The sequence below is a fragment of the Medicago sativa genome, chromosome 3 (assembly GCF_051527215.1).
Source record: "Medicago sativa cultivar Bolivia chromosome 3, Bolivia_mono, whole genome shotgun sequence".
Classification (NCBI taxonomy): Eukaryota; Viridiplantae; Streptophyta; class Magnoliopsida; order Fabales; family Fabaceae; genus Medicago; species Medicago sativa.
Genome location: NC_140751.1, coordinates 67,699,682 through 67,716,338, shown reverse-complemented (window position 1 = coordinate 67,716,338; position 16,657 = coordinate 67,699,682). Strand labels below are relative to the sequence as shown.

Genomic DNA, 16,657 nt, shown 5'->3' with positions numbered 1-16,657 from the left:
ATTTGATCAAAATATAAGATAAATGTACATGATCAGCCAAATGAATGTACAAAATGTGTGGACAAGAATTATGCAATTAAGTACTAAAGGATACCTGCAAATTATGCAATTAAGTAATGAGTGACCTTTGTGAAAAAAGGATACCTGCATGTTTAATGCAACCATCTGAGCTCCATGCATCCACTCGATTAATGAATATAATTTGACGAAGTAATGCATGTACCTTTCAATACACTCTCGGTATATTCTGCTGAGTAAACCTATCAACAATCAGGAAATCAATACTGCACATTTCATTTCCAGATAAAGAACACACATCCTTCAATGTGTTTTATTACATTTTCATTACAAAGAACTATAGACAGTTCAATTTCATATTGATATTAGAATAAAGTACATTCAAAATAACTTATATATGTTTGGGTACATATTATTAGAATCATTTGAAAAATAGAGATCAAAATTAATTTTAAATTTGGGGTAGGATGGTAAAACAGATTAAATCATTCAAGCTCAAGCTCAACTGAGTGCCAAAAATGAGGTGGCTCAAAAACTATAATCCATATTGCCATTTAACATTGACAAACCTCACAACTTAAAGCAAGATTCAAAATCAAAGGAAATGCACTCTTTGGTAGGCAATGGCGTAGCCAGGACCCTGGTTTAGGGGATGCAAAATTTTAAAACTTCAATTATGTCTCTATGTGTGAAGATATATGTCTCGTGTCTTACCAAATTTTGTTGTAACCTCAAGAAATGTCTTCAACGTGAGGTCTCATGAGATGTGGAATTTGTGAAATGTATGGTATTTGCAAATAAGGTTTTGGTTTTGAAGTAGGAGTCGAAGCTTGTGAGCGGGAGCAAGTGCCAAGATGTGAACCTTTACTCTTTGGAACATTACTCTTGGTATATGAGCATTGACTATCGGGATTTTGAGCATCAATAGTCTCCCACCTATAGGGGATTTGACCGATGAACCTCGTTTTTGGTGTAGACTTCACCCTTTTAGGTGCCCCCTTGGAGGCCACTTTTGTAGGAGGTAGCTTCAACATTGTTTCCTCTGGAAATCCTAGTTCACGCAACTTGTATTTGATGAAGAGTTTCATCTTGTAAGGGGCCCTCTTGATACGTTCTTGAATGGCGTCCCATTCCTCCATAACGGAAAAATTGGCATCAACCTCTTCTCCAAATACACTTAACCTTTGCCAATGAGGGTATATTTCTTCCAAAAGAATAGGCAATTTTTTCTTTCTGTTCTCGGCAAGAATACAAGCACAAGGCAACCCGGACGTTGCCATTGCACACAACCACAATCTTCTTTAGCAAAGCCGAATCTCCTAGACCTTTCAAATTCTTCATCGATGAAACCCAAAGCAGCCTTAGAGACATACCCCTTCAACTCGGAGAATAACTTGTTTATTTGTATTTATGCACCATGACGGTTATGCTCCTCCTAAAACTCCCATGTATCTCACCGAATTGGTTTTTCAACATTTTGTCTATTTCATCCTAACATGATGCCAAATCTCCCACACTACTCCTCAAGTATCTTTTCAATTGTGCATGAGCCGATTCAACAATGTTGGTGGTCCTACACCCTAGATGCAAGTATTTATTCGTCCATGCCCTCACAAAATGCTTCTTAAGGGGCAAAACGGTTTCCTCAACATATTTAACAAACAATGGAAACGGTCCACATACCTCATCTTTGAATGTCAACCATGCAATTGCAAATGAATCCTCCGTAGGAGAGTTAACCACATCTCTCTAAGCACTCACTATTTTTTTTTAACAAGCTCACATTGCTTGTCATCATCCGCTTCCTTTACATCTTTGCCAACAACTTTTTCTTTTCCTTTCGAAGGCTTGAAATTGACTTTACAATCTATGACGCACCTAGATTTGACATTCTTCTCAATATGAAAATAGCAAAGTACATGGTCCGTTTTAGGTAGAACTTTAGCAACGGCTTTCATCAAAGCGGGGTCCCTATCCGTGACAATCACCTTAGTCATGTTGTGTTTTGAGGTCAAAAGACCAACCAACATCTCAAGTGTCCATATGAAGTTATTCTCTTTTTCAAAGGAAAGAAAGGCAAACACAACCGAATAGGTCAATTTGGTAGAGGTGACACCAACAATCTCAAATAAAGGCATTTGGTATGTATTGGTTTTGTAGGTGGAGTCCATGACCAAAACGGTGGGAAAAGTGTTGAGCATATCAATTGAATCCGGATGAGCAAAGAATAAATCTTCAAGAGTGGTTTCCTCGCTATTTGCCCTTGTGAAATAGACATACCGATGCTTCTCCAATTTTGTAATCAAGTATTGCAACTCGGTCTTGTCCTCTCTTTGCCCATTGTGCCATCTAGTTCGTGCATTATACACTTGCTTGATGAGTGTCACACTTTCTTTGTTTTTTTCCTTCAAATCCGTGATAATATTCCTAGGCTTAGCTAAGCTCTTTGTCATGTCGATAACTCTTTGATTCTCCTCCCCTTTTAGTCGACCCGCAAGAAGGTGACCAGATAACTTTGGCACCAAGTCATGGTTGTGAACTCCACAAAGTATTTCAATCCACCATTCTTGTGTTTTTTTTTTCAAAGAATCATTTCAACCTAAAAGGACAATTACACTTCCTTGAACCCGTGTCTTCTAGCCTCGGTTTCTTCCTCGTCTTAGGTGGCTTGTATTTACCACTCCTCTCACATTGCATCGTCATGTATGGCGCTATTGTACTAGATTTATCTATAGAAATAGTAAATCCCGCCCTAGCCGCTTGTCGACGAACCCAACCAATTGTCAACGAACCCAACCAAGTAATTTTTTTCGATCTTTCCATCTTTCGTTTGTTGTAAAAAATGACTCGGTGTTTACTTGAATAACACGAACACCGGTAGATACCAGTTGAGGCTTCTCTTTAATGTTACCGATAGGTACCAGTTTTGCTTGATTGTGAACTATGTGAGCTTCAACTTGAAAAGCAATTTTCACTTTAAACTTCCCATCATTGGTTGGTTTGCCTTCGCCGGAACCTACGCCGGAGGCTTCGCCAGAGGCTTTGTTTTTGCCCGGTTTTGGCTCAATGCCATCCTCCGCCACATTTTCAACCATGCCACTCAATGTCTACTTAATAATAAATGCCTTGTATGGCAAGCAAAACAAGTAAAAAAGTGGCGCAAAATTTCAAAATCTGGGCAACACAGTAGCGTGAGTTAACTCACGCTAGTGTTATCTTCCTGCGCAAGTTAACTCATGCAGCCCATACAACTAGTGTGAGTTAACTCACCCTGAGCCCTACGCCTACTGACAAAAAAACGTAGCTACCAGAAAAACCAGCAAAAATGGAAGAGTTTTGACGGTACATTACCTGTTCTTTGATGCTTGATGAGCGTAGAAACTTATTTCCTGACGATTTGCAATGATTTGGAATGAAGATTTTGACCCAAAAATTCGCACTTTTTGGGTTTTTGGAGGTGGAGGGAAAGAAAAAATGGCACTTTGTGCTTGCCTGCTGGGTTTTGAACGAAAAATAGTACTTAGCGTGAGTTAACTCATGCTACGTGACTTAAGTTACGTAGCGCATGTTAACTCACGTGGCGTATGTTAACATGCGTAGGGGCAATTTGGAAATTACTTTTCACATCTTATGTGTTTCTCGTGCGCCTTTTTTTCTCGAAAATACCCTCACCGTATTTGGAGAAGTTAAAAGTTAGAATATGGTAACATCATATTTGAGTCCCACAATACCATAGTAGAGTGATCATATTACCATAATTGATTGGTATTAGTCTTAAATTTAGAGTGGTCTTAGTACCTTATTGAACGTGTAATTTTCGAACGATCAACTGCATTGCAATAGTTTATCGCAGTTGAAGCTAGTCTTGTTTTATCCTGAAGGCGATGTGGTTGATAGCCTGTTTACATAATTTTAGACAGTGCCACTAAACATCTTAATGAAGTTTGGAGCTAGCCTTTGTTTTATTCTCAAATGATTTGGTAAAAAGGGTTTAAATTAATTTGCCTACTCTAATTTAAAATTAATTTTTGATTTTGATCTATACTGTATTAAAAAGATACGATCTATCCATAAATAATTGGGTAAATTGCACTCACCTCCCTTGAGGTTTCATTGAATATCACATACATCCCCTCTAGTTTTAAACTCAACACTTACCTCCCTTGAGGTTAACACAGTTACCAATATTGTTAAAAAAAATCCAAGAAGACGCCTCATACAAAAATTCGGAGAAAAGCAGTTTTGCAGTAGATTTCTATAGTTGTGGTTCCGATCGATTCGTTATCTTCCATGGAGAAACTGAAGCATGTGAATTTGTTCCTTATTTAGGGCTTCAAAAGAAATGTAAAAGATACAATTTGAACAATAATTGCACAGAAAATTGGAAATTGGAACCAAATGTTTACAATGCTAGTGAGAGAGGAAATAAGAAAATGAATAATCGAAGTGTAATGTCAATATCGAATTTGAAGCAAAGACAGGAAGGTGATAACTATCAAACACATAATTTAGAATCCAATTATCGAAAATCCAATTACAAAAGAAATTAAAATCAAATAAATGTAACATGAAGATGATAAATATCAACTATTTCAATCTCAAAACATTTGTAAGCTTGAACCAATTGCCAAGGGAAATATTTAATTGTGAGGGATTATAACGTGAGTGATATTTTGTTTTTTAACAGAGGGCAAGCGCCGTTAAACTAAAGGGGTATGTGTCAATTGAAAAATTATTTAAGGGAGGTAAGTGTTGAGTTTAAAACTAGAGGGGATGTATGTGATATTCAATGAAACTTTAAGGGAGGTGAGTGTACTTTTCCCTAAATAATTTGTATGGCAAAAGCTTACAAAATAATTTATTACCATAATGGTGTGATTTGTTTTGGGTAGGAGTAAAAATAGGTTGGGTTGAGTTAGTCTTTACTTAACTTAAGTTTGAAGTTTAATCCGTAAAAAAAGTTTGTGCTAATATTATAATTTTGGACTGACATTGTTAGCCAATTTTGTTTTTTTTGAAGGAGACATTGTTAGCCAATTTGATATGCTTAAATAGATGAATAAAATTAAACTTTCAACTCTATTTAATTAATTTGGTCACTAAATGTTGCGACCAAGTAATTTGTGAGAAATTTTATTTTTTCCATCACAAATTTTTCCTCCCTAATTTTTTTGACGTTAAAGACAATTTCAATAACCAAAGTCTGGCAACAAATCAAATGCCAAGACTGTAGAAATACAAAGCGGAGTTTCTTCTACCCATATGCAATCTAAATTCTTAAGAGCATATTTAGCTAAATAATGAGCAGCTTGGTTGGCTTCACGCCTAACATGCAAAAAATTTAAACTACGAAAACTACCCTTAAAACTAATACAATCTCGAATAATAGAGCCAACATAGTTGGAAGATTGTTGGTGATCATTCAACGCTAAAACCACATTAGAAGCATCTGATTCTGCGATAAGATTCAGAAAAGACATGTCTTTTGCAAATTCCAAACCCTTCCGCATAGCTAAAGCTTCTGCAACCTCTGAATCTGGTAATGAACAAACTTGCCAACAACTAGCACCAACGACAACACCTTCATTATCTCTCACCACAACACCAATACCCCACTTGTCACCCTCTATCGGACCTGCCGCGTCAACATTAAGCTTATAGAAACCACTAAACGGAGGTGTCCAATGAACATCAGATATTGGCATAATTGGACCTCTACTCAGTGTCTCCACTAACATCGTACTAGCACTCTTAAAATTCACAATAGATCTTTGTGCCTTTTGAGTAATGGCAATCACATCAACATCAGTCCCCTCAAAACATTTCTTATTTCTAGCACACCATATCTCATAACACAAGACCAAAACATGGATTATAATATCCTCATCGACATCAATAATATTTTTCTCTAACCACTTATGAAAAGGAACATGCCTGAATTCATGCGAATCAAATACCACCCCTAAAGAGGAAGCAAACCATATCTGCTTTGACCAATGACATTCCATAAAGAGATGTGAAATTGTCTCATTATGTTCCCCACAAAGAACACACAGTGGGTCACTGCTTATTCCTCTTTTAAACAGATCATTTTTTACTGGTAGTTTTTCATGTAGAATCCTCCAAGAAAAATGGATGTGTTTTGGAATACTTTTAATTTTCCATAATTTTTTCCACACTTCATGATTATTACATTTAGTTACATTAATTAAAAAAATGTAGTTACATTACAAATTACAAATATTAAATAGAGTTGAAAGTTTAATTTTATTCATCTATTTTGCTTATATTTTAAAACGGAGAGAGTAGCTTGATAACTTTTAGCTCAAGAGATGTCGAAATTTCTTCTTCCACATGTCTATAAGCATCCTAATTCCTAGCTTGTGGTGGTTAATTTCAAATGAGTCAGTATTTTGAAAAGCTTGGAACAATCATTTAATGCTTACATTCTATAAAGCACATATACTTGATACGATATGGATATGATATAAGGTGGTCTTGTAAGGTTATTACAACTGGATACTCTGATGCAACAAACATATATTCTTTAAGAATTAAGAGTCCTCAAACATTGATAAGCGCCAGAGGAATCTTCACCAAATTTATAGATGGATAGCTTCGGTTCTGGCTTTTATTTAGAAATGAAGATGCAACACTGAACACTGCTTTCTATAAAAATGAAGGTGCAACACTTTTCTTTGACAACGCAACATAATTCCCACTCCTTCACCAAATACCAGAACGATCCCTCAACCATATTAGCACATGGTCTCATACTTCATCATTCCTTCATCATTCATTATGGAGTCAAGTCATTTGTGTATAATAAATTACTACTGAAATGAGGACAAGGCTTTCATTGTTCAAAAGGGTTAATAGGCTTTTACCCCCTGTAATATAGGTCACTTTTGGTTTTCCCCCCTATAAATTTTTTTTTTAGATTTGGTCCTTGTAAATTTTTTTTGTTTTAGAATACCCCCCTAGGCCAGCTGAGTGTGCATTTACGCTGAGGTGGCGTGCTGCGTCACCTTTTTCTGATGACGTGGCATGCTGACTGTATAATTAATTTTATTTTTTATTTTTTTATTGGGTACACGTGGCATTTTTCATTTTTTAATTAAAAATTAAAAAAAAGTTAAAAAATTCTAGAAAAATTAATAAAAATGAAAAAAAATTCTGAAAAAATATGGAAAAATTAATAAAAATGGAAAAAAAATCTGAAAAAATAATAAAAATTTAAAAAATATGGAAAAAAATTTAAAAATTCTGGAAAAATTAATAAAAATGAAAAAAAATCTGTAAAATAATAAAAAATTACTGAAATTTTTTAAAAATTCTGAGAAAATTAATAAAAATAAAAAATGATTAAAAAAATAAAATAATCTAATAAAAAAGAAAAAATACAGAAAAAAAATTTAAAATTCTGGAAAAAATAATAAAATAAAAAAAATGAACAAAATCTGGTAAAATGAAAAATAGTTAAAATTAATAAAAATAAAAAAATAATAAAAAGATTTGGAAATGTTTAAAAAAATTGTGGAAAAGATTCATATATATTGAAATTTTCGATTTTTTTTCCAGAATATCATATTTAAAAAATTAAAAAGATTAATCATTTTTAAAAAAATGAAATTTTTGAAAAAAGATTAATCATATTTACAAAAACTAAATTTTCGAAAAACATTCTGGAAACGATCAAAACAAAACTTCTTACTTTTGAAAAAAAAATGAATTTTTTCCATTTTTCCTTTATTGAAAAAATTCTGGACCAGAATTTTTTCGAAAATTTTATAAATATTTTCCAGAAAAATTCTGGAAAAAAATTTCGAAAATTTCAATATATATGAATCTTTTCCACAATTTTTTTAAACATTTCCAAATCTTTTTATTAGTTTTTAACTATTTTTCATTTTACCAGATTTTTTCTTTTTTTTATTTTATTATTTTTTCTAGAATTTATAAATTTTTTCTGTATTTTATCATTTTTATTAGATTATTTTATTTTTTTTTAATCATTTTTTATTTTTATTAATTGTTCCAGAATTTTTAAAAAAAATTCTGTAAATATGAATTTTTTGAAATTTATTAATTTTTTCAAGAATGTTTTCATTTTTTTAATTTTTTCCAGAATGTTTTCATTTTTTTGAATTTTTCCAGATTTTACTTTTTGATTTTTAAAATTTTCTAAATTTTTGTTTTCATTTTTATTAATTTTTAAAAAAATTTAAAAAAATTTCGGTATTTTTTTATTTTTTCAATTTTATTTTAAAAAAATAATTTTTTTAATTAAAAAATGAAAAATGCCACGTGTACCCCAATAAAAAAATAAAATTAATTATACAGTCAGCGTGCCACGTCATCAGAAAAATGTGACGCAGCACGCCACCTCAGCGAAAATGCACAGTCAGCTAGCCTAGGGGGGTATTCTAAAACAAAAAAAATTTACAAGGACCAAATCTAAAAAAAAAAATTTACAGGGGGGAAAACCAAAAGTGGCCTATATTGCAGGGGGTAAAAGCCTATTAACCCCAAAATTTGAAAGTTAAATCATAATGGTTTATGAAGTCTTCTATATGGCATCGTGCAATGTGTGTGTGTTGAAATTATATCAGGTAATAATATACAATATTCATATCGAATTACTAGGGATTAGACTAATATACAATGTGTGTGTAGGAAGTATAACAATCTTATATAGTAGGGCCTTGTGGGTTTTGTGCTACATACATTGTAAGGATTATAATGCAATCTTCCATGATTTAGGTGCTTCTATCAACATCAAGGACCTCCAACTTATTTTTTGAATATTCAATGTTACTAATTAGTTGTTAGATTATTATTTTTTTACCTTCGTCGAAGTTTACACTCAAGACCTCCAACTCTTTATTCACTTAAACTGCCCAATCCCTCCATTTTTGTATTAATGAAGGATGTTAACAACACACTTTTTAATACACACATTCTAACACACTTTGAAATTCACATGATATACCACCAAATCATGTGGTCCCTAAAAGTCATAATCAATTCATATTAATCCCTCCGTTTCAAAATGAGTGTCGTTTTAGATGTTTACACACATATTAAGAAATGCAATGATTAAAAGAAAGAAAATGGTTAATTTACCAAATTATCCTTATTAACTATTGGTTAGTTTTAAAAGTAATACTTTGTAAGTAGTGTGAGGAGTATTAATTGGAGGGTACAATTGAAAAGAAAAAGTTATTATTGCATTAGAAACTGAAAGCGACACTCATTTTGAAACAATTTTTTTTTGCTAAAGCGACACTCATTTTGAATCAATATAAATTTTACACAACTTGCAAGAGACTTCTAACCAAACAAAATTACAATGAAAAATATTTGAGATTGAACACTTGATATACAATCAGTGGTGTTCACAATACAAATCAGATAAGACTCGTAAGACTTAAGAATTTCTAAGATATGAACTTGAAAAACAGAAATTCTAAGTGAACTTTTGGATGTGGAATGATTTCAACAGAGTTTTGGATGTGCTAATATTATAATTTTGGATCTAGCATTGTTAGCCAATTTTGTTTTTTTTTGAAGGAGACATTGTTAGCCAATTTGATATGCTTAAATAGATGAATAAAATTATACTTGGAATGAATAAAAATTCAAAGTCTATTTTGGTTTTTGACAAAAAAAAGAATGGTTCTACCAAAAGAAAAAGCATATTCAACGTCGGTCTAAGGGGGCAGCCGCTAAAGCAAGGGATTTAGGTCCCCAAATTTTTTAGGCCTGTGAATTTTTTTCCATTTAAATATATTTCTAGGAATCAAATTTTTTAAACATTTCTGCGCCTAGCTTGATAGTTTAAGAGAGAGTTGTAAACTTGTAATTCATGTTGCAAGTTTGATCTCAAAGGTAGTTTTTTTTTTCTTTCTGTTGTTAAGCTTTCGTTCAATGTTCAAACGCTAATTATAAAGGATACCTATATTTAGTGTTCGATCAACGTACCATAAATAAAATTACACATCTCCGGTTCTAAATTTTTATGTTTCTTTATCTACCTATTCAAAATGCATCAATTCAAAATTCGCTTTACCGGTCCTCTGTCTATTTTGGTTTTCATTCCAATGTAACAATTTTTTGGTTGAGATAGAAGAGGATATGGAATGATAAGAAGGTAGTGTTCAATCTCACCTTCAAACAAAACACTTAATAATATTTCTATAGAGAAAAAAAAAATACTATTATTTATGTAAAAAAAAATATCAGCTGAATCAAAAATATAGTACTAACAACTAACAAGGTGCATTTGACAGTTATAACCACCACAATTTATTTTCCGGTATCAAACGTCACTCACTTCCGTCGTGGCCATGGCATCGTCGTCGTGGTACTCTACTCCCCTCACCACCGTAACCACCACTACTCGTTGCTACTCTTTCACCTCTAACAATGACCCTGCTGTAAGTACCAATCTTAGAGAGTGTAGTTCAATTAATATACTGTCACTCGTCTACACAGCCAAGAAGAACACTGACAACAAGAAACTCAAGAAATTGCGAAAATGGGATACCCAAAAATCAAAAAACACTTTTTCATACCCAAAACCAAAACCAACACCACTTCTAATCCACCAACAACCATACCCACAAACCAAATTTCAAGCACTTGAACAAGTTCTCAATGACCTTGAAGCTTCATTAGAGAAAGGTATCCAAATTGACACTGAAATTTATGCTTCTTTGTTAGAAACTTGTTACCGTTTTCAAGCTATTAATCACGGTATCCGGCTTCACCGTCTCATCCCACCAGCTCTTTTGCATAGAAATGTTGGTATAAGTTCTAAGTTGGTTAGGTTGTATGCTTCATTTGGGTATATGGATGATGCACATGACTTGTTTGATCAAATGACTAAGAGGGATATGTATGCTTTTCCGTGGAATTCGTTGATATCTGGATATGCTGAAATGGGTCTTTATCATGATGCTATTGCGCTTTATTTTCAAATGGTGGAGGAAGGTGTTGAACCGGATATTTTCACGTTTCCTCGGGTTCTTAAAGTTTGTGGTGGAATTGGGTTGGTGGGAGTTGGGGAAGAGGTGCATCGTCATGTGGTGCGTTGTGGGTTTTGGGATGATGGGTTTGTGCTTAATGCACTTGTTGATATGTATTCTAAATGTGGTGACATTGTGAAGGCGAGGAAGATTTTTAATAAAATGCCTTTTAGAGACTCGGTTTCGTGGAACTCGATGCTCACGGGTTACGTTCGTCATGGTCTTGAGGTTGAGGCAATCAATATTTTTCGGCAAATGGTTTTGAAAGGGGAAAAACCTGACTATTTTTCTATATCCGCGATTCTTACTAGTGTGTCGTCATTATATGTTGGGGTCCAAATTCATGGATGGGTGATCCGGCAAGGTGTTGAGTGGAACTTGTCTATTGCTAATTCCTTGATCGTTGTGTACTCCAAGCATGGAAGATTGGATAAGGCACGTTCAATATTCAATTTGATGCCAGAAAGGGATGTTGTTTCGTGGAATTCCATAATATCTGCTCATTGTAAACACCCGGAAGCTATCACTTATTTTGAGAAAATGGAGGAAGCTGGTGAATTGCCTGATAAAATAACATTTGTTTCATTGTTATCAGCTTGTGCCCATTTAGGTTTGGTGAATGATGGAGAGAGACTGTTTGCCTTGATGTGTGAAAAGTATAAAATAAAACCAATTATGGAGCATTATGGTTGTATGGTTAACCTATATGGTAGAGCAGGATTGGTCGAAAAGGCTTATAGCATCATAGTTAGAATGGACTCTGAGGCGGTTGGTCCAACTCTGTGGGGAGCTTTATTATATGCATGCTTTTTGCATGGAAATGTAACTATAGGGGAGATTTCTGCAAACAAGCTTTTTGAATTAGAGCCAGACAATGAACATAATTTTGTACTTCTTATGAAGATCTACGAAAAGGCAGGTAGATTAGAGGATATGGAGAGAATTAGAATGATGATGGTTGATAGAGGGTTGGATCACTAGACAGCTGTACATCCAAAAGTCCTAACACAACAGGTACAATCCATTCGCCAGTTTATTGATTCACCATTTTGCGCATCAAATCTCGTTGACTCCACTGTTTGATTTAATGGTATTCTTTTTTCAATTCAAAAAGCAATTTATTTAATTATAGCTGTTTTTCATAATATTTATTTAAATGTACACACACCTCTTTCGCATTACTTTATTAAACCAGAAAGAAAATATGCCAATATATGTTGAACTCGATTTTATGGGTCCAGATTATAGTTGCATAAATATTTATTTCAGTACATGTCTTAATATTCATATATTATTATTTTTTCAAAAATATCTACTTGTATAAGGAAAGAAAAAAGGACGTGTTGAAGGTATATCATGGTTTAAGAACTGTCTACAAGCTTAGTTCAAAACTTTACTATCCTGTTTTTGTTGCAGCATATGGTTATTGACATTGCGTTTGTGATGCACTGCAGGTAGCTTGACTAAGTTCAGTTCATGTTTCTGTATTTTGGTAAGACCTTCTCACCTGTACAGCTTTTTGGAACCATTATTACTGTAACTGCAACATATATGGTTAACTTCAGAATGAATTATAAAGTCGGTTTTCTAGTGGTTCTTTCAACCTAACCAAACGAAAAAATTGGCACGAACGCAAATTGGGAATGCAAGTGCTTTTGGGCATGGAGAGAAGTTTGATTGATATGTGATCTTCCAGACGAAAAAATTGCCACGGACTCAAATTGCTTTTGGGCATAAAGAGAAGCTTGACTGGTATGTGATCTTGAGCACTTGCTATCAGGCTTGACAGTGTAAATACAATTTTGATTAGTTGTTAATTCAGGCTTCGAGCCTCTTCCTGCACAATATATAGCAGAAAATTGGAAGTTACCAGAGTTGAACACAAGCCTTATACAAGGGAAATATTGTTTCCATAGAAAATTTATTCTTTGTATTATAGGACTTAACTGTACGAAAAAAATATGACTTTACTGTTACACTATGACTGAATAAGAATGTATAGATTGGGACTTGTTTATGGCAAGTTTTGTATATGGTGAATTGTTGATCACACGAATGAAATATACATCTCGGATTAGTGCCAAGTTTGTGATACATAATGGATTTGTTTGTGAATCCAAAAGATGATTTCTTTTTACATTATTATTATTGGATTTATAGCAACAAGTATGCAGAAATTGTTTCTGCAATTAAGGTGCTACACAGCCATTGTTGTATGTATAATCTAACAAACTACACTACACTACTCTATTCTTTTATTATTTTTTTGAAGGAAGCTACACTATTCTTATAAGCTTAATTTATGTATATTATACACGATTGGATAATTAGGTTCCTTAAGTTTTGGGTTTGATATCTAGTTGGTGCATATGAAATATCACATATTGACTATTGAAAGAGGTCAACTATTTAAATGAAGCTATGCATCCGTCGTAGTCTCTAACTTTCGACTGCAGATACCTTGGGCAGCAAAAAAATCAAATAAAAAAGTTTATGTACATAATTTGCAAAGTATATGTACATCAATTAGTATGTGAATAATTATTTTTTTCCACTTATCCTTCCAATCTGTAATTAGCTGAATTTAGCCCTTGCCCATGACAATTTCTTCCAAATTCTTATTGCTTTTATGGAGTTCGGAAAGGCCATGAGAACTAAATGAGTAATGACCGGTATAAGAAATACCAGCATCATACTGTTTTGTTGTCTTTCCATACAAATGGAACTGAAAGTAACCGATGCTTTTTATGCATTTTTTATTTGATGAAATAATGAAACATAATGTTGTTACAAGTGAAATAGGAACGACATAGAATATTCACATAGACCTTAATTAATTGAAAACTGGTTGCAGAGTGTGCAACACCAAACAGAAGGAATGTCAAACTCATGGGACTATTAATGACAAAAGATGAAGGTGAATTCATTTATGTGGATGCAACTGCTGTGACAACTTGTTTCATGTGAGGAACATTATTGGCACCAAGCCTGCCACGCCCTGTTTCATTGTCATGCTGATGATCACTCTCTCTCCTTTTGCTGTTCAATTTCATCTTTGCTCCGTCTATATTTGCCCGCCTTGCTACAGAAGACACCCTTCTTTCCATGCCTAATGGACTTTTCTTATCCTCCTCTTTGCAGTTGTTCAATCTAGCTGTCCAGCAATCTTTTGAATCAGAAGAACTGGGTTCCCAAGAAGAAGAAGAAGAAATGTTCCGCCGATGTTTCGCACTACTGACAGTTAAGCTGTTGCTTCCTGAAGACTCTTGCTCCTCCATGTTTGAACCACCCCTATTAATTGTCTCGAACTTATGTAAGCTCGGTTCAACCATATCATCATAAACAATTAACTCGTACTCTACATCTGCATCCTTGTTATCTGCCACTCTCTTCCCATAACTGTTGCTAGTACCCGATGGAACATTATATTCATTCCTATTAGACTGAAAACCTGGTGGATTTCTCCTGTCCTCTACACCAGACAAATTTGAGCTGCTATTGGAATTGAAATTAGCAACAGCTTCGACGATAGAGCAAGCTCTGGCAACACAGGCTGGGAGAGAAACAGGTGGCGGTGATGGTGGTGGCGGTGTGTTCTTTTGATGGAAGTTCTGGATATCTTGAAGCAGTAGTGAGGTGTACGACTGTGGAGGGATCAAAAGATCTTCAGGGTCGTGGTCTAACTCTAAGTCTCGTGATCGCCTCGAAGATCTGCTTCTTGTTAATGTCCAGGGTTTTAGGTTTTCAACCACTGGTGGCACCACTGTCTTAACAACAACATTATCAGTCACTGAAGACATCACTTTGACATCTTCATCTTGTAGTTTTGTCTTGCAACTCACATCCTCAACCTTGTCCACTGCAATTCTGCTGGAATTTGGTATCTGTAGTAGAAAGGGGAAACACTATTACATCAATCACATACACAAATAGAATAAATTTCTAATAAAAAAAGCTTTACTCTTCCAAGCTAATAAATTATAAACCAAATGTTATCAAGTATGTGTTTGGTTTTACCCAAAAAAAAAATAATGATTTTGAATCAACTGATTTTAGTTAAAACTAAGTTGAAAGTAGAATGATTTATGTTTGTATACAACTATACATTCACGTAAAAGTGGACTAAATACTAAATTTGCATCTAAAAATGACGTTTTAAGGCAAAAACTTCAAATGTCAATTTCAAGTTAAAAGCTACTTCAAAGGTAAAAGCAATTTTTGAGACATGTCAAAATCAGATTCATATATATATAATCACTTCTGTCTCGCAAAATTGAATACAAGCATGCACAGAGTTGATACCTTATTAGCTTCTCTTTCAATTTCCTTTTTGGGTCTGCTTTGCGCCCTGCTGCTGTTATTGTTGCCTGTTGAATATGGAATAGCAAGGGAGTTTTGTTCAAGCTCATTCAGTGGATTTCTTCTGTATGGTGATTCTTCTGCTTTCCTCGAGGAGTTGCGGCTAAGTGATGACTGGTTTGTTGCATTCCCATTTGCTCTCGCAGGAGATTGAGAACGCGGCGAACCAACATTTCTCCTAACTGTAATTCTCTTCACACCAATTGTACCTGCTGCAGATTCTCCACCTTCACAACCATTATTATTACTTTTATCCATTACAAGGGATGTAACAGTAGCAGGAACAGGTACCATTTTTCTAGGCATAGAACTAGTATTGGTATTGTTTCTTGCATTGAGTGGTGTAGTTGTATCTGAAGATCTTCTCACAGGTGATATACTAACTCTCCTCTCTCGGCTACTTGAACGGTGTCGCTGCTCTCTTTCCCTACTTGGTGTTCTTCTATTCCTATACAATTTCTCAGTTGGTTCCTTCCAATCATCCTCATACAAATCACTAATCTTTTGGTCCTTCTCAGAGGAAAAAATTGTATCATTGTCACATTGATCAAAATCATTACTTCTAGTTCTATTTGAACCTGAAAGCCTCCTCCTATGTTCCCTAAAAGAAGAAGCTTTACCTGAAGAATTTCTGCTGAGTCTACCACAATGTATAAGAATTGCATCTACATCTTCTTTAGTACAGCTTGATGTTCTCATACCCATTAACTCAGCTCCTTCAATACTAGAATTTTTCTCACTTCCATCATGACTTTTCCTATGTTTGATGATAAAAATCTCTTTTTTAACTTGCCCTTTATGTTTTTCTACTGAATCATCATCATGTTTTTCTAGTGCTTTCTTGTTAGTCTCCTTCCTCAGCTTCACTTGTGGTTGAGTTTCTGCTTTTGGTTTAGACATTGTGATACCATTATGGGAAGAATGATTCTTGTTCTTCCATTCAAACTCAACAGATGTTGCAATGGCTGACTTGATTTCAGCAAGAGAGGAGGTGGAAGTGGTGGTTGAAGAATTCTTCTTCTTACTCAAACATGTACCCATGAAATGATGTGTTTTGGTTTGGCCTATTGAATTAAGCTAGAGAAAGTTGAAGAAAAATGAAGGGTCATAGTAAAGGGTTCACAAGAGAAAAAGAAGATGAGATTTGAATTGCAACAAGGGGCAAAAGATTGGAACTTTTTGTGATAAAATGAGAGAGAGGCAAAGAGCATTCAAATTTTGAGGCAGGGCACGGGTAGGGCGGGCAGGCA

General features: G+C 34.3%; 2 protein-coding genes across 2 annotated transcripts; one reads left to right on the top strand and one right to left on the bottom strand.

Annotated features, from left to right (window-relative positions):
• Positions 1–10,124: 10,124 nt before the first annotated feature.
• Positions 10,125–13,170, top strand: OTP70 (Tetratricopeptide repeat (TPR)-like superfamily protein). The gene is made up of 2 exons (XM_085753087.1): positions 10,125–12,062; positions 12,503–13,170. The coding sequence occupies exon 1, from the start codon at positions 10,368–10,370 to the stop codon at positions 12,027–12,029; it is 1,662 nt and encodes a 553-aa protein (XP_085609213.1). The 5' UTR covers positions 10,125–10,367; the 3' UTR covers positions 12,030–12,062; positions 12,503–13,170.
• A 604-nt stretch (positions 13,171–13,774) lies between these two features.
• Positions 13,775–16,593, bottom strand: LOC146939423 (uncharacterized protein At1g65710-like). The gene is made up of 2 exons (XM_085753086.1): positions 15,351–16,593; positions 13,775–14,932 (listed from the first exon to the last, which is right to left on the bottom strand). The coding sequence occupies exons 1-2, from the start codon at positions 16,446–16,448 to the stop codon at positions 13,976–13,978; spliced, it is 2,055 nt and encodes a 684-aa protein (XP_085609212.1). The 5' UTR covers positions 16,449–16,593; the 3' UTR covers positions 13,775–13,975.
• Positions 16,594–16,657: the final 64 nt, after the last annotated feature.